This window comes from Ranitomeya imitator, chromosome 3 (genome assembly GCF_032444005.1).
Source record: "Ranitomeya imitator isolate aRanImi1 chromosome 3, aRanImi1.pri, whole genome shotgun sequence".
NCBI classification, from domain to species: domain Eukaryota; kingdom Metazoa; phylum Chordata; class Amphibia; order Anura; family Dendrobatidae; genus Ranitomeya; species Ranitomeya imitator.
Genome location: NC_091284.1, coordinates 341,055,799 through 341,077,346, shown reverse-complemented (window position 1 = coordinate 341,077,346; position 21,548 = coordinate 341,055,799). Strand labels below are relative to the sequence as shown.

At 47.1% G+C, this 21,548-nt stretch overlaps 1 protein-coding gene across 1 annotated transcript in view; it reads right to left on the bottom strand.

Annotated features, from left to right (window-relative positions):
* PPP1R8 (protein phosphatase 1 regulatory subunit 8) overlaps positions 1-20,304 on the bottom strand; it is a 78,417-nt gene extending 58,113 nt beyond the window's left edge. The window contains exons 1-2 of the mRNA XM_069756789.1: positions 20,170-20,304; positions 19,922-19,982 (exon numbers count right to left, since the gene is read on the bottom strand). Coding sequence (XP_069612890.1) covers positions 19,922-19,982; positions 20,170-20,219 — 111 coding nt within the window. The 5' untranslated portion in view covers positions 20,220-20,304. The remainder of the gene's footprint in view (positions 1-19,921; positions 19,983-20,169) is intronic.
* Positions 20,305-21,548: the final 1,244 nt, after the last annotated feature.

The window sequence follows — 21,548 nt, the reverse complement described above, 5'->3', positions numbered from 1 at the left end:
ATGTGTAACAAAGTCTACGTCACATCGTGCGCTGCCCTTGAGCTCTAAGCCTTGCGTGTTATACAGGTGCTCGTCCTGTTTCCTGCTGCTGGAACGCACGCTTAGGAGCTTTGACCCGCACACATCATATGGTGACGCATGATCACCTGATCAGTGCCGGTACCTTACAGATAGACAGAGGAGTAGAACCAAGCCATTCCACCCTCAGAAAAATATACAGAAAAGACATCTAGCTGCGTCAAAGTGCACATAGCTTTAGATGTTGTCCCTTACAAAGGGAAAATGTACAGGTTTTTGCGGTCCCTATTCTCCATATACCTCTAGGACTATCAGCCATTTAAGTGTAACTAACAAACTGGCATATCCACGCATATTGTTCAACTAGATGTACCCACTTCTAAACTAGTATATCCACGTATATTTATCACATCAATTAATGAAAACCAAAACAGATAGACACTGGCGAAGGAGAAAAAACGCGAAAAAACGCGAAGAAAAAAAAAAAAAAAAAAAAAAGGCGAGAATAATAAGGCAATGAGGGCCACAAGAATACTAAGAGAGACACCACGGACCCTTACTCCAAGTAGAGTAAAAGGAAGGACAGAAAAGCAGGGGTACACTCACAGCTGTCCCTGTTGACCCCTGACTAGTAGCAGTCCTGCCTAACGCGGAGGTTGGCACCCTAGGACCTGCGCAGTGGCGCCCCCACTCGACGGCGGCTGTCCCTGTCTCTAGAGTCCCTCTCAGACCACTATGCCTAAAGGAAAGAAGAAAAGTTTAGTTGTTCATTCAGGCCCAATGGGCTCTGAGTCTGTAGACGAAAGATCCACATGCACTCTTTTTGGAGGATACGTCTGTCCCAGTCACCTCCTCTTTGTGATTGGACAATCTTCTCAATCCCTATGAAACTGATCCCTTTCACATTGCCATTGTGTAGCCGATTGATATGGTTTGCTATAGGGGTATCTCTCCTATTTATAATGTCTCTGTGGTGTTCACCCACCCTCCTCCTAAATTCTCGACTGGTTTTCCCGACGTATTCCATTCCACACACACACGTCATTTTATAAATCACCCCCCTCGTCTTACAGTTAATGAACTGGCGTATGTCATACCTCTTTCCTGTCACGTTGCTAACAAACTCTTTGCCCTGACTGACAGAATCACAATATTTGCAATTTCCACACCTATAACATCCTTTCGTTTGCCCGCCAAGCCAGGTGCAACCTTGTGCCTTATCGCACTTATCAAAGAGAAGGATCCCTGGCACTCTGAAAAGGCACCGCTGGGAAGACCCGGTCCCATGGATGAGTATAAACCTTAACATATTTTGATATAAATCCACTCGATGCACCAATTGAACATATACCTACCAGTGTATTGAGAGGGGTATATATGTATTCCGGAAGCATCTATGGTTTAATAACATGAGAGAGGTTTCTGTATTCCTCTGTTTATTTGTGGAGCATGCGTTTTATGTGTAAACACCATATGCAGTAATAAGTGACAGCAAGAGGATCCGCTGTGTTTTTCTGGGCATATGCCAGCATGTACATTGGTTTGTTGGTCTAAACCAGACGGATTTTGGTCACATTATTAAGTAAACTGTGGGGTGAAATTTATAGCACTCTTTCCGTGTTCAGGGAAGGTGCTGAAAGAAAAAACGCCCCTCAGAGGTAACAAGCAATAATAAAGGGGACTGATGTAGTATCTCCATTATCTGCTATACCCAATAAAGGGCTAAAATTCTACTAACCCTGGGAAAGAGGCATATGTGTGGTTTGCCAAGATTTTCTTACGGTTTTATGTTTTGCACTATGTTGTGAGCACCGGCACTTTGTAACCACGTGGTAATATAGTGATTTTAGCGTATTAATAATAAAAGCTATGTTTTAATAGTATTTTCTAACCAGCGGATTCGGGGACCCTAGCATACTCACCTAGGTCCCTGGATCCTCTTGCTGCTCCTCCTGGCCGCCGGCAGCAGAACATGGCGGACGCATGCCCAGTGCGCCCGCCATCTGTCTCCATCTGCCGGCCGGCAGGAGAACAGCAGTTGGGGCTAAAATTAGGGGTAGGGTTAGGGGTAGGGTTAGGGGTAGGGTTAGGTTAGGTTAGGGGTAGGGTTAGGTTAGGGTTAGGGGTAGGGTTAGGTTAGGGGTAGGGTTAGGGGTAGGGTTAGGTTAGGGGTAGGGTTAGGGGTAGGGTTAGGTTAGGGTTAGGGGTAGGGTTAGGTTAGGGTTAGGTTAGGGGTAGGGTTAGGGGTAGGGTTAGGGGTAGGGTTAGGTTAGGGGTAGGGTTAGGTTAGGGGTAGGGTTAGGGGTAGGGTTAGGTTTAGGGGTAGGGTTAGGTTAGGGGTAGGGTTAGGGGTAGGGTTAGGGGTAGGGTTAGGTTAGGGGTAGGGTTAGGTTAGGGGTAGGGCTAGGGTTGGGGCTAAATTTAGGGTTAGGGTTGGGGCTAAATTTAGGGTTAGGGTTGGGGCTAAACTTAGGGTTAGGCTTCTTTCACACTTACGTCGGTACGGGGCCGTCGCAATGCGTCGGCCCGACATACCGACGCACGTTGTGAAAATTGTGCACAACGTGGGCAGCAGCTGTAGTTTTTCAACACATCCGCTGCCCAATCTATGTCCTGGGGAGGAGGGGGCGGAGTTACGGCCACGCATGCGCGGTCAGAAATGGCGGATGCGACGTACAAAAAAACGTTTAATTGAACGTTTTTTTGTGCCGACGCTCCGCCAAAACACAACTGATCCAGTGCACGACGGACGCGACGTGTGGCCATCCGTCACGATCCGTCGGCAATACAAGTCTATGGGCAAAAAACGCATCCTGCGGGCACATTTGCAGGATCCGTTTCTTGTCCAAAACGACGGATTGCGACGGAATGCCAAACGACGCAAGTGTGAAAGTAGCCCTAGGGCTAGGGTTAGGGTTGGGGCTAAAGTTAGGGCTAGGGTTGGGGCTAAAGTTAGGGTTAGAGCTGGGATTAGGGTTAGGGTTTGGATTAGGGTTCGTATTAGGGTTAGGGTTGGCATTAGGGTTACGCTTGGGATTAGGGTTAGGTTTGGGATTAGGGTTAAGGTTAGGGTTGTGATTAGGGGTGTATTGGGATTAGGGTTAGGTTTGAGGTTAGGGTTGAGATTAGGATTAGGGGTGTGTTGGATTTAGGGTTTTGATTAGGGTTATGGTTAGGGTTGACATTAGGGTTGTTTTGGGGTAAGGGTTGTGATTATGGTTAGGGTTAGTGATTAGGATTATGGATGAGGTTGGGGTTAGGGTTGGAGCTAGAATTGGGGGGTTTCCACTATTTAGGTACATCAGGGGGTCTCCAAACACGACAGCCAATTTTGCGCTCAAAAAGTCAAATGGTGCTCCCTCCCTTCTGAGCTCTGCCGTGCGCCCAAACAGTGGGTTACCCCCACATATGGGGCATCAGCGTACTCGGGATAAATTGGACAACAACTTCTGGGGTCCAATTTCTCTTGTTACCCTTGTGAAAATAAAAACTTGGGGGCTACAAAATCTTTTTTGTGAAAAAAAAAATATTTTTTATTTTCACGACTCTGCATTCTAAACTTCTGTGAAGCACTTGGGCATTCAAAGTTCTCACCACACATTTAGATAAGTTCCTTGGGGGGGTCTAGTTTCCAAAATGGGGTCACTTGTGGGGGGTTACTACAGTTTAGGTACATCAGGGGCTCTGCAATCGCAACATAATGCCCACAGACCATTCTATCAAAGTCTGCATTCCAAAAAGGCGCTCCTTCCCTTCCGAGCTCTGCCGTGCGCCCAAACAGTGGTTTACCGCCACATATGGCGCATCAGCGTACTCGGGATAAATTGGACAACAACTATTGCAGTCCAATTTCTCCTGTTACCCTTGTGAAAATAAAAACTTGGGGGCTACTATCTTTTTTGTGGAAAAAAAAATATTTTTTATTTTCACGACTCTGAATGCCCAAGTGCTTCACAGAAGTTTAGAATGCAAAGTTCTCACCACACATCTAGATAAGTTCCTTGGGGGGTCTAGTTTCCAAAATGGGGTCACTTGTGGAGGGTTTCTACTGGTTAGGTACATCAGGGGCTCTGCAAACGCAACATAATACCCGCAGACCATTCTATCAAAGTCTGCATTCCAAAACGGCGCTCCTTCCTTCCGAGCTCTGCCGTGCGCCCAAACAGTGGTTTACCCCCACATATGGGGTACCAGCATACTCAAGACAAATTGGACAACAACTTTTGGGGTCCAGTTTCTCTTGTTACCCTTGTGAAAATAAAAATTTGGTGGCTAAAAAATCTTTTTTGTGGAAAAAACAAATATTTTTTATTTTCACGGCTCTGCATTATAAACTTCTGTGAAGCACTTGGGCATTCAAGGTTCTCACCACACATCTAGATAAGTTCCATGGGGGGTCTAGTTTCCAAAATGGGGTCACTTGTGGGGGATTTCTACTGTTTAGGCACATCAGGGGCTCTCCAAACGCGACATGGCGTCCGATCTCAATTCCAGCCAATTCTACATTGAAAAAGTAAAACGGCACTCTTTCTCTTCCAAGCTCTGCGGTGCGCCCAAACAGTGGTTTACCCCCACATATTGGGTATCGAAGTACTCAGGAGAAATTGCACAACAACTTTTGTGGTCTAATTTCTCCTGTTACCCTTGTGAAAATAAAAATTTGTGGGCAAAAATATCATTTTTGTGTAAACAAAAGCGATTTTTTATTTTCACGGCTCTACGTTATAAACTTCTGTGAAGCACTTGGGGGTTCAAAGTGCTCACCACACATCTAGATAAGTTCCTTAAGGGGTCTAGTTTCCAAAATGGTGTCACTTGTGGGGAGTTTCCACTGTTTAGGTACATCAGGGGCTCTCTAAATGTGACATGGTGTCCGATCTCAATTCCAGCCAATTCTGCATTGAAAAAGTCAAACGGCGCTCCTTCACTTCTAAGTTCGGCGGTGCGCCCTAACAGTGGTTTACCCCCACATATGGGGTATTGGCGTATTCAGGAGAAATTGCATAACAAAATTTATGGTTACATTTCTGTTTTTACACTTGTGAAAATAAAAAAAATGGTTCTGAATTAAGATGTTTGCAAAAAAAAGTTAAATGTTCATTTTTTCCTTCCACATTGTTTCAGTTCCTGTGAAGCACGTAAAGGGTTAATAAACTTCTTGAATGTGGTTTTGAGAACCTTGAGGGGTGTAGTTTTTAGAATGGTGTCACACTTCATTATTTTCTATCATATAGACCCCTCAAAATGACTTCAAATGTGATGTGGTCCCTAAAAAAAAATGGTGTTGTAAAAATGAGAAATTGCTGGTCAACTTTTAACCCTTATAACTCCCTAACAAAAAAAAATTTTGTTTCCAAAATTGTGCTGATGTAAAGTAGACATGTGGGAAATGTTAATTAACTATTTTTTATGACATATCTCTCTGATTTAAGGGCATAAAAATACAAAGTTTGAAAACTGCAAAATTTTAAAAATTTTCGCCATATTTCCGTTTTTTTCATAAATAATCGCAAGTAATATCGAAGAAATGTTACCACTAACATGAAGTACAATATGTCACGAAAAAACAATCTCAGAATCAGCGGGATCCGTTGAAGCGTTCCAGAGTTATAACCTCATAAAGTGACAGTGGTCAGAATTGCAAAAATTGGCCTGGTCATTAAGTACCAAATTGGCTCTGTCACTAAGGGGTTAAGCAACTTTTCTCATGATTGCATACACCTGGCTATGAAGTTCAAAGCTCAATGAGGTTAGAAAACAAAAAAAAGTGCTTTAGTAAGTCAGTAAAAAGTAGGTAAGAGTATATAAAACAAGAAAATGATAAGGGTGCCCATACTTATGCACCTGACAAATTTTGTTTGAATGCAGATTGCACATTTTCTGTTAGGACAATAAACATCATTTCAAGGCAGAAACATTACTGTGTCCAACAGTTATTAGATATATGAAACTGAAATAGCTGTTGCAAAAAAAAAAAAAAATAAATTTTTATAAAACATTAAAGTAGTTGTCCACTACTATAAAGTTGTTGTTTTTTCATAAATCTTGCTATTATGTGCCACTGAAAACATCTACTGTGTTTATTTTAGCAATATTACCTGTTATCATGCTGTAGCAGCACATCTTTAGTGCTGGATCCAGCTCTCATGGGGTTAATCGACAACTTCCTTTCTCCTGAGTCATTGTGGTCTAATACTACAAGTTCCATGATGCATTGCACTCGCCTGTAACTCTGCACCTGGCACACCCACTCCAAAACACACCCAAACCCCTCCCTCCTCTCTGTTCAGGCTGATGAGGACAGGTCACATCTTGGTCACAAGCTGTAAAGCAGCACCAAGAACTGCACAACCATGTGATCAAGCTTTGAGCTTTTTTTCTTTCTCATCTATTTCATAGTATAGTTTAGTATACATATATGATCTACTGTAAAGAGATCTCACTGCGTATATGTCTTAGATATGTAAATTACACTGTACATGTGTGGGTATATATGTCCATCTACAAAAAACTTGTGCATGTATACATTATGTGTGTTCTTATTTTACACTATTTGTGCTCATATACAGGCACAGTCCGGCCGCAAATTGGCCCCCCACTACTTCCGTCCAGTCAGGGCCCCCTCCATACTCCCCTCCAGTCAGCGCCCACATAGCGTTTTAGGACTGCGTTTCTCCGCGGCATAACGCAGTCCTTTAACGCTGTCATTAATCGTCTAAGTGTGCCCAATTTTTTACTATTGATGCTGCCTATGCAGCATCAATAATAAAGACATATGATGTTAAAAATAATTTAAAAAATTACATTATATTCTCACCTTCCGCACCAGCCTTTCACACTACTCGCGACGATTCGGTCCAAATAATGCATTGCGGCAATGCCCGAACATGACGTAGGGTTCTCGAGAGACCGCTACATCATCACGTGTTATGGCCGCAAGGAATACTGGCAACGGAACGTCACGACATGGCCTGTATGCAGGGGACGCCGGAAGGCGAGTATATAACTATTTTTTATTTTATTTATTTATTTTTTAACAGGGATATGATGCCCACGTTGCAATATACTACGTGGGCTTTGTTATATACTACGTGGGCTGTATTATATACTACATACATATTCTAGAGTACTCGATGCGTTACAATCTGGCCAACATCTAGTAAATCTTATTCACGCAGCATTTCCCAGTTGAAAACAAAATGGCAAAATACAAGGCAGAAACATGTGTTAACGCTGTGATAAAGTACCGTATATACTCAAGTATAAGCCGACCCGAGTATAAGCCGACCCCCCTAATTTTGCCACAAAAAACTGGGAAAACCTATTGACTCGAGTATAAGCCTAGGGTGGAAATGCAGCATTTACCGGTGAATTTCAAAAATAAAAATAGATCATTATTTCCCCATAGCTGTGCCATATAGTGCTCTGCACCGTTCATTATTTCCCCATAGCTGTGCGATATAGTGCTCTGCACCGTTCATTATTTCCCCATAGCTGTGCCATATAGTGCTCTGCGCCGTTCATATTTCCACATAGCTGTGCCCCATATAGTGCTCTGCGCCGTTCATACTGCCCCATATCTGTGCCCCATATAGTGCTCTGCGCCGTTCATACTGCCCCATATCTGTGCCCCATATAGTGCTCTGCACCGTTCATACTGCCCCATATCTGTGCCCCATATAGTGCTCTGCACCGTTCATACTGCCCCATATAGTGCTCTGCACCGTTCATACTGCCCCATATAGTGCTCTGCACCGTTCATACTGCCCCATATCTGTGCCCCATACAGTGCTCTGCACCGTTCATACTGCCCCATATCTGTGCCCCATATAGTGCTCTGCACCGTTCATACTGCCCCATATCTGTGCCCCATATAGTGCTCTGCACCGTTCATACTGCCCCATATCTGTGCCCCATATAGTGCTCTGCACCGTTCATACTGCCCCATAGATGCTCCACATAAATCTGTGCCGCTGCTGCAATAAAAAAAAAAAAAAAAAAAAACACATACTCCCCTCTCTTGATTGCAGCTCCCAGCGTCTCGTTCCGGCGTCTCTCCGCTCTGACTGATCAGGCAGAGGGCGCCGCGCACACTATATGCGTCATCGCGCCCTCTGACCTGCACAGTCAGAGCGGAGCGACGCCGGGAAGATGGAGCGGCGCCCGGCGGCTGGAACGGGGACAGGTAAATATGACATACTTACCTGGTCCCGACGTCCGGCTCCCTCTGCCTGTCCCACGGTCTTCGGTGCCGCAGCTTCTTTATCAGCGGTCACCGGCACCGCTCATTAGAGAAATGAATAGGCGGCTCCACCCCTATGGGAGGTGGAGCCGCTTATTCATTTCTCTAATGAGCGGTCCCACGTGACCGCTGATAGGGGAAGAACTGCAGCACCGAAGACCGTGGGATGGCAGGGGAAGCGTCAGGATCGCTGGGACTAGGTAAGTATGCCTCAGCGCCCTCTCCCCCTCACCCGCCGACCCTGCCACCCACCTTGACTCGAGTATAAGCCGAGAGGGGCACTTTCAGCCCAAAAATTTGGTCTGAAAATCTCGGCTTATACTCGAGTATATACGGTACATTAATGCTGTGAAAATTGTACAAATTGATTATACTTAGCGCATAAATTGGCCATTTTATGTGTACCCGGCAGTCACTTTACGGCCATTCTCGTTGCTGGGAACCTGCCTGTGTGAATCCTCTCTTGTGATAAAGCCTACATTTATATGGGGAGGGATCCTGCTGTATTTAAAAACAACTGAGGGGTGGAGTGCAGTCAAAGAGCTTTATTATGCTAATATCAAAAGACTGACTGACACATCCAAACAGAAAACAGGTGGGAACAGGTGCTCAGTAAGAGTAACCATCGCCATTCCTAACCAACAAAGTAGCACTCTGTATCGCTATAGCATGCAAAAATTAAATGTATTTCATTTTAACTTCATTAATGCTGTGGAACATTATAATAATTGAGAACACTTAGCCATTAGTTGGCCAATTTATGTGTACTCAGCAGTCACTTTAAGGCCATTCTCGTAGCTGTGAATATGCCTGTATTTATATCCATAGGGGTGGAGCCGCCTATTCATTTCTCTAATGAGCGGTCCCACGTGACCGCTGAAGAGGGGAAGAGCTGCAGCACAGAAGACCGTGGGACAGGCGGCGAGCGCCAGGATCGCTGGGACTAGGTAAGTATGCCTCAGCACCCTCACCCGCCGACCCTGCCACCCACCGTGACTCGAGTATGAGCCGAGAGGGGCACTTTCAGCCCAAAAATTTGGGCTGAAAATCTCAGCTTATACTCGAGTATATACGGTACGTAGTTCTAATAAGGTGATACATATAGTGCTTACTCATGTGGGTATGGTGCCCGCTGAGTACGTAGCTCCAATGCACGTTTCGCAATATTTGCTTCTTCGGGAGGCTTGTGTACTGCTGCTTCAGATTGTTGTGTCATCACCAATTATCCATAATTTTGACAGATATTTTATGACTTTTTGTATTGTTCAATCAGCTGGCAGAAAGGGGTTAATAAACAATATGTTTATGTAAAAAAAAAAAAAAGGCATGGGCTCCCGCGCAATTTTCTGCACCAGAGGGAGAAAGCTGACGGCCGGGGGCCAATATTTTTAGCCTGGGAAGGGGTTAATACCCATGGCCCCTCCCAGGCTATGAATATCAGCCCGCAGCGGTCTGCATAGCCTTTACTGGCTATTAAAATAGGGGGACCCCCCAAAAAATGACATGGGGTCCCCCTATATTTTATAGCCAGAAAGGCTATGCAGACAGCTGCGGGCTAATATTCATTTCCTGGGAGGGGCCATGGATATTGCCCCCCCCCCCCTCCCTCCGGCTACAAATACCAGTCCGCAGCCGCCCCAGAAATGGCGCAACTGTAAGATGCGCCAATTCTGGCACTTATCCCCTCTCTTCCCACTCCCGAATAGCAGTGGGATATGGGGTAATACGGGGTTACTGTCACCTTGCTATTGTAAGGTGACATTAAGCCGGGTTAATAATGGAGTGGCGTCAATAAGACGCCTATCCATTATTAATCCTAGTGTAATGAAAGAGTTAAAAACAAAATAAAGACACAGCCAGAAAAAAAGTATTTTATGATTCTTAATTTCACCATACTTACCATACTTCAGCGCCTGCAAAAAAACATAAAATAATAAACTGTATACTACTGTCCGCTGTAGTCCAATTAATAACGAGTGTCCCACAACGATCTCCCCTATAGAACAGTGACATCGGGTGATGTCACTGCTCTATAGGACCCTCAGTGACACACTGACAGGAGACAATGGCTCCTGCAGTGCATCACTGAGGTTACTCTAGTTCACTGGCCTCACTTTATGGCAATTGCTGCATGGGGAAATTTCTCACACAGCAATGGCATAAAGTGAGACTAGGGACTATTTGCTCACAGGGGCGTAAGAATACATTGTGAGGAATACATTGTGGAAGGATACCTTCCATCATTGTATTCCTGGAGCCCCTGGAGAGCAGTCACATCAGCTGATGCTCCTGCTCCCCACGGGAGATCGTTGAGGGACACTCGTTTTAATTGGATTTCTGCGGATTAGGGAGTATAGTGTTTGTTTATTATTTTAATATTTTTTACAGGTGACAATGGCTTCGGGAAACAAAGTGACAAGTGATGGTGAGTATGTACTCTATGTTGAATGTCCTGTATGACTGCCCCATGTCGTCGCATGCCCCATGTCCCCCCATGTCGTCCCATGTCATCGCATGTCCCATGTCCCCCCATGTCGTCCCATGTCATCCCATGTCACGTCGTCCCATGTCCCATGTCGTCCCATGTCCCATGTCCCATGTCGTCGCATGTCCCATGTCGTCGCATGTCCCATGTCGTCGCATGTCCCATGTCGTCCCATGTCCCATGTCGTCCCATGTCGTCCCATGTCACGTCGTCGCATGTCCCATGTCGTCGCATGTCCCATGTCGTCCCATGTCGTCACATGTCCCATGTCGTCACATGTCCCATGTCGTCCCATGTCACATGTCGTCGCATGTCACATGTCGTCGCATGTCACATGTCGTCCCATGTCGTCCCATGTCCCATGTCGTCCCATGTCCCATGTCGTCCCATGTCCCATGTCGTCGCATGTCCCATGTCGTCGCATGTCCCATGTCGTCGCATGTCCCATGTCGTCGCATGTCCCATGTCGTCGCATGTCCCATGTCGTCGCATGTCCCATGTCGTCGCATGTCCCATGTCGCCGCATGTCCCATGTCGTCGCATGTCCCATGTCGTCCCATGTCACATGTCGTCCCATGTCGTCGCATGTCCTATGTCGTCGCATGTCCCATGTCGTCCCATGTCACATGTCGTCACATGTCGTCGCATGTCCCATGTCGTCACATGTCCCATGTCGTCACATGTCCCATGTCGTCATATGTCCCATGTCGTCACATGTCCCATGTCGTCGCATGTCCCATGTCGTCCCATGTCATCGCATGTCCCATGTCGTCCCATGTCATCGCATGTCCCATGTCGCCGCATGTCCCATGTCGCATGTCAATGTCGTCGCACGGTGCATGTCGTTGCATGTTGTCACATGTCGCATGTTGCCGCATGTTGCATGTCGCATGCTGCATGTCATCGCACGGTGCATGTCGTTGCATGGTGTCACATGTCTTTGCATGTTGCATGTCACATGCTATCGCATGTCACATGCTGCATGTTATCGCATGTTGCATGTCATATGTTGCATGTCGTTGCATGTTGTCACATGGTGAGTGTTGTTGCATGTTGTCACATGGTGAGTGTTGTATGTATGTATGTATGGATATGTGTTTTGTTTTTTTACATTCAACACATTAGCCGGATGATGGGACTACTACTGTCCCATCGTTGACTAATGTGTCACTCACTGCCACTGTAGCAGGCAGAGCCCGATGGGACTTGTAGTCCTATCGGACGATGCCTGCACACAGAGACACACACACCAATGACCACCCCCTGCAGCAGACCCACCGCAGACCCCGGCCCGCACATACCGGCGCCGGCACGCAAACCCCCGGCGTCCGCACAATCATCCCTGCCTAGCCTCGCTCGCTCGCCCCCAGCACAGCCCCGCAGGCAGCCCCCAGCCCAGTCACTCTTGATGAGTGACTGCTGACTGTGGAGGCTGGGTCACGCATGCTGCTGACGTCACATCAATTTCCAGAGTCTGGAAATTGACGTGACGTCGGCTGAAATAAGCAGCGGCTGCAGCCTGGGGGGCGGGGATCACGTGACCCGGACTCAGCCGCCGGAATAGCGCCGCTCACAGGCGAAAATGGCAACGGAAGGTATTTGCACAATTCATTAGGGGCCCCGGGGGGATACATTGGGGGGTTAATTGAAAGTAATGGACAACCCCTTTAAGCTTAAGATTAATAGGGGTGCCCAAACTTTTTCATATAACTGTACATACATACATATATATACATACATATATCATACATACATTCATACATATACATTTATATATACACATCCTTCCAGACGGTAAACAAAAAGGGAAACAGCACAAAAAGAGGACTTTAATGCCCTGTGGCGTGGCAACGTTTTAGATCAAACAAATCCTTTCTCAAGCAATAACTCAAGCAGTTTTAAGGTACCGTCACACTAAGCGACGCTGCAGCGATACCGACAACGATGTCGATCGCTGCAGCGTCGCTGTTTGGTCGCTGGAGAGCTGTCACACAGACAGCTCTCCAGCGACCAACGATCCTGAAGTCCCCGGGTAACCAGGGTAAACATCGGGTTACTAAGCGCAGGGCCGCGCTTAGTAACCCGATGTTTACCCTGGTTACCGTTGTAAATGTAAAAAAACAAACACTACATACTTACATTCCCGGTGTCTGGTCATGTCCGTCGCCTTCAGCTTCCCGCACTGACTGAGCGCCAGCCGTAAAGTACAGCAGTGACGTCACCGCTGTGCTTTGCTTTACGGCGCTCACCAGTCAGTGCGGGAAGCTGAAGGCGAGGGACATGACCAGACACCGGGAATGTAAGTATGTAGTGTTTGTTTTTTTACATTTACAACGGAAGTTATAAGGGTTAAAAGTTGACCAGCGATTTCTCATTTTTACAACAAAATTTACAAAACCATTTTTTTTTTAGGCACCACATCACATTTGAAGTCAGTTTCAGGGATCTATATGGCTGAAAATACCCAAAAGTGACACCATTCTAAAAACTGCACCCCTTAAGGTGTTCAAAACCACATTCAAGAAGTTTATTAACCCTTCAGGTGCTTCAGGTCGCTGATTGGTCGCGGCAGCCATGACAGGCAGCTGCCGAGACCAATCAGCGAACGAATAACCGTGACAGAAGGACAGACAGACAGACGGAAGTACCCCTTAGACAATTATGTATATAGATGTATTGGTGTCAATAACAGATTATTAGGCTATGTGCACACGTTCAGGATTTCTTGCAGAAATTTCCTGAGCAAAACTGGACATTTTCTGCAAGAAATCCGCATGTGTTTTTCTCGCGTTTTTGGTGCGGTTTTTTTTGCGAATTTTTCCGGAGGTTCCCAATGCAATAATATAATGGGAAATCCGCAAAAATAATGAACATGCTGCGTTTTTTACCGCAATGCGTTTTTTTCACGGAAAAAAATGCATCAAGTGCACAAAAATTGCAGAATGCATTCTAAATGATGGGATGCATAATGTATGCGTTTTTTTCGCGTTTTATAGCGTTTTTATGGCAAAAAAAGCGAAAAATTTGCAACGTGTGCACACAGCCTTACATTCACGGTTTACCAATTAATATTCTAAACCACAATAATGCAAGTTCCAAAGACTATTCCTTCTCAGTCCAAAAGGAATTTTTTTAAATCAGAAAAAAACAGATTATGACACCCTTGCGCAGTACCACCAGAGGGTCATCGCCAGACCCCCCGCTGCTGTGACTCCCCAGCTGCAAGAAGCCCACACCGCTAGATAGCCGCTGGGATCCACACAGCCGCTGAGATCCCGGCCGCCGCTACCACTTCTCCGCATCTTACCCCTCTTACCGAGCGCACTCCCCCGTGTCTCCACATGACTCGCTGCTCTCAGCCCCTCACAGCCCTGTCATGGCTGGTGGCGGAGGACAGTGCGGGAGCTAGGTGCAGGTAATCATCGTACAGGGACTGTGGAGGGGGCGGCCGGAGCTCCGTGGGAGGAGGTATCAGATACACTCAGGAGGGGAGCAGAGAACAGACCACTTCTCCACGTCCTCCCCCTCTCACCGAGCGCACTCCCCGGTATCACCAAGACTCGCTGCCCTCAGCCTTTCACAACCCAGTCATGGTTGGCGCGAAGGCTGGTTTCACACTGCACAGGGGGTGGCTCACAATACAGAAGGGGTCTCACACTGCAAGGGAAAGGGGCTCACAATACACAGGGGGTCTCAATACACAGGGCAGGTCTCACACAAAGGGAAGGGGTACTCAATACACAGAGGGTCTCACACTGCAAGGAGAGGGGTGCTCACAATACACAAGGTTTCTCACTGCATGGGGCTGGGGGTTTCTCAATACACAGTGGGACTCACTGCACAGGGGGTGTCTCATAATACACAGTGGGACTCACACTGCACAGGAGGGGGACGATATTACAGAATATAATCTGCAAGAACCTAACGCCGCAAAGACCCCTCCCCACTGCTGGGGTCCAGGCAGCCGCTGGGATCCTGGCCACCAGGGCACACTCCCGTCGGGCAGCGGTAGCGCTTGGGGACGAGAGATTCTCAGTGCTGCAAAGCCTGCCCCCCAAAAAATAAAAGGGAACACTTAAACAACAGAATATAACTCCAAGTTAATCAAACTGCTGTGAAATCAAACTGTCCACTTAGAAAGCAACACTGTTTGACAATCAATTTCACATGCTGTTGTGTAAATGGAATAGACAACAGATGGGAATTATTGGCAATTATCAAGACACCCTCAATAAAGCAGTGGTTCTGCAGGTGGGGACCACAGACCACATCTCAGTACCAATTCTTTCTGGCTGATGTTTTGGTCACTTTTGAATGGTGGTTGTGCTTTCACACCCGTGGTAGCATGAAACGGACTCTACAACCCACACAAGTAGCTCAGGTAGTGAAGCTCATCCAGGATGGCACATCAATGTGAGCTGTGGCAAGAAGGTTTGCTGTGTCTGTCAGCGTAATGTCCAGAGGCTGGGGGCACCATCAGGAGACCGGCCTGTACACCCGGTGACGTAGAGGGGGCTGTGGGAGGGCAACAACCCAGCAGCAGGACCGCTACCTCAGCCTTTGTGCAAGGAGGAACAGGAGGAGCACTACCAGAGCCCTGCAAAATGACCTCCAGCAGGCCACAAATGTGCATGTGTCTGCACAAACGGTTAGAAACCGACTCCATGAGGATGGTCTGAGTGCCCGACATCCACAGATGGGGGTTGTGCTCACAGCCCAACACCATGCAGGACGCCTGGCATTTGCCACAGAACACCAGGATTGGCAAATTCGCAACTGGCGCCCTGTGCTCTTCACAGATGAAAGCAGGTTCACACTGAGCTTGTGACAGAGTCTGGAGAAACCACGGAGAGCGATCTGCTGCCTGCAACATCCTTCAGCATGACTGGTGTGGCAGTGGGTCAATAATGTTGTGGGGTGGCATTTCATTGGAGGGCCGCACAGCCCTCCATGTGCTCACCAGAGGTAGTCTGACTGCCATTAGGTACCGATATGAGATGCTCAGACCCCTTGTGAGACCATATGCTGGTGCGGTTGGCCCTGGGTTCCTCCTAATGCAGGATAATGCCAGACCTCATGTGGCTGGAGTGTGTAAGCAGTTCCTGCAAGATGAAGGCATTGAAGCTCTTTAACAGCTCCATTTTTCAGGATCTGGGGCTGCGTGAGGGTTTATTTTTTGCGCGCCAATCTGACATTTTTACCAATACTTTTTTGATACAGATACAATCTTTTGATCATCCATTATTGCATTTTATTGCAATGTTGCATTGACAAAAAAAAAACAAAAAACGTAGTTCTGGCATTTTAATTTTTTTTTTCCCTCGCTACCTCATTCACCGATCGGATTAATTCTTTTTATACATTGATTGGGCGATTCTGAATGTTGCGATACCAAATATGTCTAAATTTGATTTGAACTTTTAAATTTAATATTTAAAAATTTTAGTTTTTTTATTTTACTTGCTTCAATAGTCTCCATTGGAGACTAGGAGCTGTTATCATCCGATCGCCTGTGCTACACGTAGTAGGGCTGCAGCACTGATCTATGCAGCAGAAATGCTCACTTACTATGAGTGCTGACCGGCGGCGCCTATAGCTATCTGGCTATGACAACCACAAGGGTCTCCTGCAGACCCCGGGTTGTCATGCCAACCCATATGCGACACGGAGTAATTTGACACAGGTGCCGAGGGGTGGGGTTAATGACATGCTTCCTGCGCGTGCATGTTAAATGGAGTTTGACAGCGGCATTTAACATGTTAACAGCCGGGGGTGGATCGCGATTCCACCCACGGCAGTTAGGGGCACATGACAGCTGACCAGATCAGCTGTCATGTGCCGGAAAAGGTGCAGGCTCATCGCCGAAGTTTGCACCAAACAGGGGGAGGCATCCAATGACTGACACTGCCCGTCACTGGATGTTGAGGGGTTAAGTCAACGTCCAGAAATGCTCACTGATAATGGCCGCGGCAGGGTATTGCACGACAGCCCACAATTAAAATCGATACGAGGCCACAGATCAGACATTGATAACCTATTGTAAGGATAGGTCATCAATGATAAAGTAGTGGACAACCTATTTAATTCTTCTATTTTACATTGGGAAAAAGGAAAGAAACCAACCGACCATAAAGGCCACAATAAAATGTAAATATTTTAATGAATAGTACTAACAATATTAAAAACAATAATGGGAGCCAAAAGGACAAAATAAGTGTAATAATAAGTGTCTCGCATAAATATTGCCAAATAATTTATGCGAGACATTTATTGATATACGCATTTGTTATTATAATTCACATCATTTTTGTCACTTCTATATATCATGAATGGCAACATTTTTTAAATATATTCAGTGTTGGTAATGGATGTGCGGCCTTACAATTCAAATTTTGTCCTTTTGGCTCCCATTATTGATTATAATATTGTTAGTATTATTCAAAAAAGTATTTAAATTTTATTGTGGACTTCAGTCAGTTGGTTTCTTTCCTTTTTTCTTGTTGTCTTTTCACGTGGTCCTTTGCTGGTGGTTGCTGCACTAATTCAGTAATTTTTAATAATGCAATTTCATCACCTTTATTTATTTTCATTACCACTAGCATTTCCTTTGGTGGCTTTTTTCTTTTTTTTTCTATTTTACATTGGGTCTATGACATCACGTGATGAAAAACGGACGACCTGAATACATCAAAGTTCTATGTAGAAACAGGTCTCTTTTCCCTGTACAAGTCATGAGTCACTGAAAGCCCCTGACAGGGAGAGCAGCTGGGTCAAGAGTTGAAGACGGGAATAATTTCTGCAGGGACAAGAGACTTCCTTTTTCTACATAGAGCAGTGAAATCAGAAGAATTCACTGGGTAGAAAGATAAACTGAGCAATAGTAAGTGCACAGTGCTTTATAATATGATGATTGCAATATATTAACAGAATAAAAACTTTGATGAGTGGAGTGCTTCTTTAAAAAGGTTATCCACTTTTAAGAAACAGGAGCCCAAACGCTTTAAAATGCCTTCCTGCCACTGCTCCAGTCTTGCCTATACTCACCCTCAATCCCCCTCCACATATAATAGTGATGAGCAAGCACGCTCATGTGCTAATAGAATATCTTCAGCGTGCTGTAATACTATGTTCAAATCGCCACGGCTGCATGTCTCATAGTTGTTTGACAGCTGCAATACATGCAGGGAGTCTGTTAGTTAATCCCTGCATGTGTTGCGGCTGTTGAACGGCTGCGAGACATGGAGCCACGGCGACTCAAACATGAGAATGCTCGGTTAGCACCTTATCCAACCACACTCGCTCATCACTAATAATAATGTATTCTTCCAACCCACCAATCGCCCCGCCTTATAAAAATAGAATTAAGCAGCTATTGATTCCCTGCCATATAAAATAATGTATACCAGCCCAGCGATCCCCCGCCGTATAGAACAACGTACACTCGCCCAGAGATCCCCAAAGTATAGAATAACGTATACTCGCCTGAAAAACCCACGCCGTATAGTATAACTTAAGCTAGCCAGCGATCCCCCACCATATACAATAACGTGTACTCGCCCGGAGATCCCTCACCATATAAAATAAGGCATACTAGTCAGCGATCTCCTGCCATATAGAATAACGTGTACTCGCCTGAAGATCCCCCACCGTATAGAATACCGTATACTAGCCAGCGATCTCCCGCTGTAGAGAATAATGTGTACTCGCCCAGAGATTCCCCACCATATAGAATAATGTAAAGTAGCCAGAGATCTCCGCCATATAGAATAACAAACTCACCCGGAGATGCCCCGCCGTATAGAATAACTTATACTCACCCGTCGATCCCCTGCTGTATAGAATATCATATACTCGCCCGCTGATCCCCTGCCGTATAGAATACCGTACACTCGCCCGCTGATCCCGTCATATAGAATACCGTATACTCGCCCGCTGATCGCCTGCCATATAGAACACCGTATACTCGCCCGCTGATCCCCTGCCGAATAAACTACCGTATACTCGCCCGCTGATCCCCTGTCATATAGAATACAGTATACTCGCCCGCTGATCCCCTGCCATATAGAATACCGTATACTCGCCCGCTGATCCCTTGCCGTATAGACTACCGTATACTCGCCCGCTGATCCCCTGCCATATAGAATACCGTATACTCGCCCGCTGATCCCTTGCCGTATAGAATACCGTATACTCGCCCGCTGATCCCCTGCCGTATAGACTACCGTATACTCGCCCGCTGATCCCCTGCCATATAGAATACCATATACTCGCCAGCTGATCCCCTGACGTATAGAATACCGTATACTCGCCCGCTGATCCCCTGCTGTATAGAATACCGTATACTCGCCCGCTGATCCCCTGCCGTATAGAATACCGTATACTCGCCCGCTGATCCCCTGCCATATAGAATACCGTATACTTGCCTGCTGAGCCCCTGCCGTATAAACTACCGTATACTCGCCCGCTGATCCCCTGCTGTATAGAATATCGTATACTCGCCCAATGATCCCCTGCCATATAGAATATCGTATACTCGCCCGCTGATCCCCTGCCGTATAGACTACCGTATACTCGCCTGCTGATCCCCTGCCATATAGAATACCGTATACTCGCCCGCTGATCCCGACGTATAGAATACCGTATACTCGCCCGCTGATCCCCTGCTGTATAGAATACCGTATACTCGCCCGCTGCTCCCCTGCCGTATAGAATACCGTATACTTGCCCGCTGATCCCCTGCCGTATAGAATACCGTATACTTGCCCGCTGATCCCCTGCCGTAAAGAATATTGTATACTCACCCGCTGATCCCCTGACATATAGAATATCGTATACTCGCACGCTGATCCCCTGCCATATAGAATAACGTATACTTGCCCGCTGATCCCCTGCCATATAGAATAACGTATACTCGCCCACCGATTCCCTACCAGTCTGTGTGCTTATGGTTGTGACAGGCATATGAACCACTACTTTCATCACTGGCTGAAGCATGAGCAAGGACTGCCTGCAGCGGTCACATGGCTATACCATCAGGATGTCCAGAGCGGAGGGGTAGTTGATTGATAAGGACACCTCTTTATTGTTAGGGTTAGACAATCCCTTTAATAATGCATAGGAATGCCCTACAATGGCACTGTAAGGGTGCAGCATGCGCAGGGCTGACGACCACTCACCTCTATGAGCTTGTCTCCTTTAACAACATCTAGATGAAGTCCTGGAGGGGGCTTCCCTGCCCTATGGAGAGATACACACAGCATTACACCCCCAGAATGCAAAGCACTGGCAAGCTGCACACAGTATGGAGACCACACCTCCCCCGCCGTGTTACTACCGCCTCATATGCAGACCTGTGTGCCTGCAACATGCAGCACTACACCGTGCACGGTTACTAGCCCCACGCCTCCCCACAACCCCCGCTCACCAGCTCGGACACTCAAATATGGGTTTGTTAGAGTTCGGATTCGCCGCCATCTTTGCTCCCGCTCCGCCTCCTCCTCCTGTAGCATTCCAGGTTACACACGCTCAGCGCTGCGTCTGCTGTCACATCCGCGCATGCGCGGTCTGGAGGGTTGTCTGCCAACCACCACGGCACGTTCCCTGCAGAGCCAGCGTGTGCACGCCACTTCCGGTGTGGTCCAGAAAGCTGCTGCTTGTCAGTGAGTGTAATGTATGGTTGAGCTTAGACTGTGTGGGCTCCTTCCAGGTCCTGACTGCAGCCCATACAGTGTAGCTGGCTCACTACTGAAGATGCTAGACTGTATGGGCTCCTTCCAGGTCCTGACTGCAGCCCATACAGTGCAGCTCGCTCCCTACTGAAGATACTAGACTGTATGGCCTCCTTCCAGGTCCTGACTGCAGCCCATACAGTGCAGCTCGCTCCCTACTGAAGATACTAGACTGTCTGGCCTCCTTCCAGGTCCTGACTGCAGCCCATACAGTGTAGCTGGCTCCCTACTGAAGATGCTAGACTGTGTGGGCTCCTTCCAGGTCCTGACTGCAGCCCATACAGTGCAGCTCGCTCCCTACTGAAGATGCTAGACTGTATGGCCTCCTTCCAGGTCCTGACTGCAGCCCATACAGTGCAGCTCGCTCCCTACTGAAGATACTAGACTGTATGGCCTCCTTCCAGGTCCTGACTGCAGCCCATACAGTGTAGCTGGCTCCCTACTGAAGATGCTAGACTGTGTGGGCTCCTTCCAGGTCCTGACTGCAGCCCATACAGTGCAGCTCGCTCCCTACTGAAGATGCTAGCCTGTATAGGCTCCTTCCAGGTCCTGACTGCAGCCCATACAGTGCAGCTCGCTCCCTACTGAAGATACTAGACTGTATGGCCTCCTTCCAGGTCCTGACTGCAGCCCATACAGTGTAGCTGGCTCCCTACTGAAGATGCTAGACTGTGTGGGCTCCTTCCAGGTCCTGACTGCAGCCCATACAGTGCAGCTCGCTCCCTACTGAAGATGCTAGACTGTATAGGCTCCTTCCAGGTCCTGACTGCAGCCCATACAGTGTAGCTGGCTCCCTACTGAAGATACTAGACTGTATAGGCTCCTTCCAGGTCCTGACTGCAGCCCATACAGTGCAGCTCGCTCCCTACTGAAGATACTAGACAGTATGGCCTCCTTCCAGGTCCTGACTGCAGCCCATACAGTGTAGCTGGCTCCCTACTGAAGATGCTAGACTGTGTGGGCTCCTTCCAGGTCCTGTCTGCAGCCCATACAGTGTAGCCGGCTCCCTACTGAAGATGCTAGACTGTATAGGCTCCTTCCAGGTCCTGACTGCAGCTCATACAGTGTAGCTGGC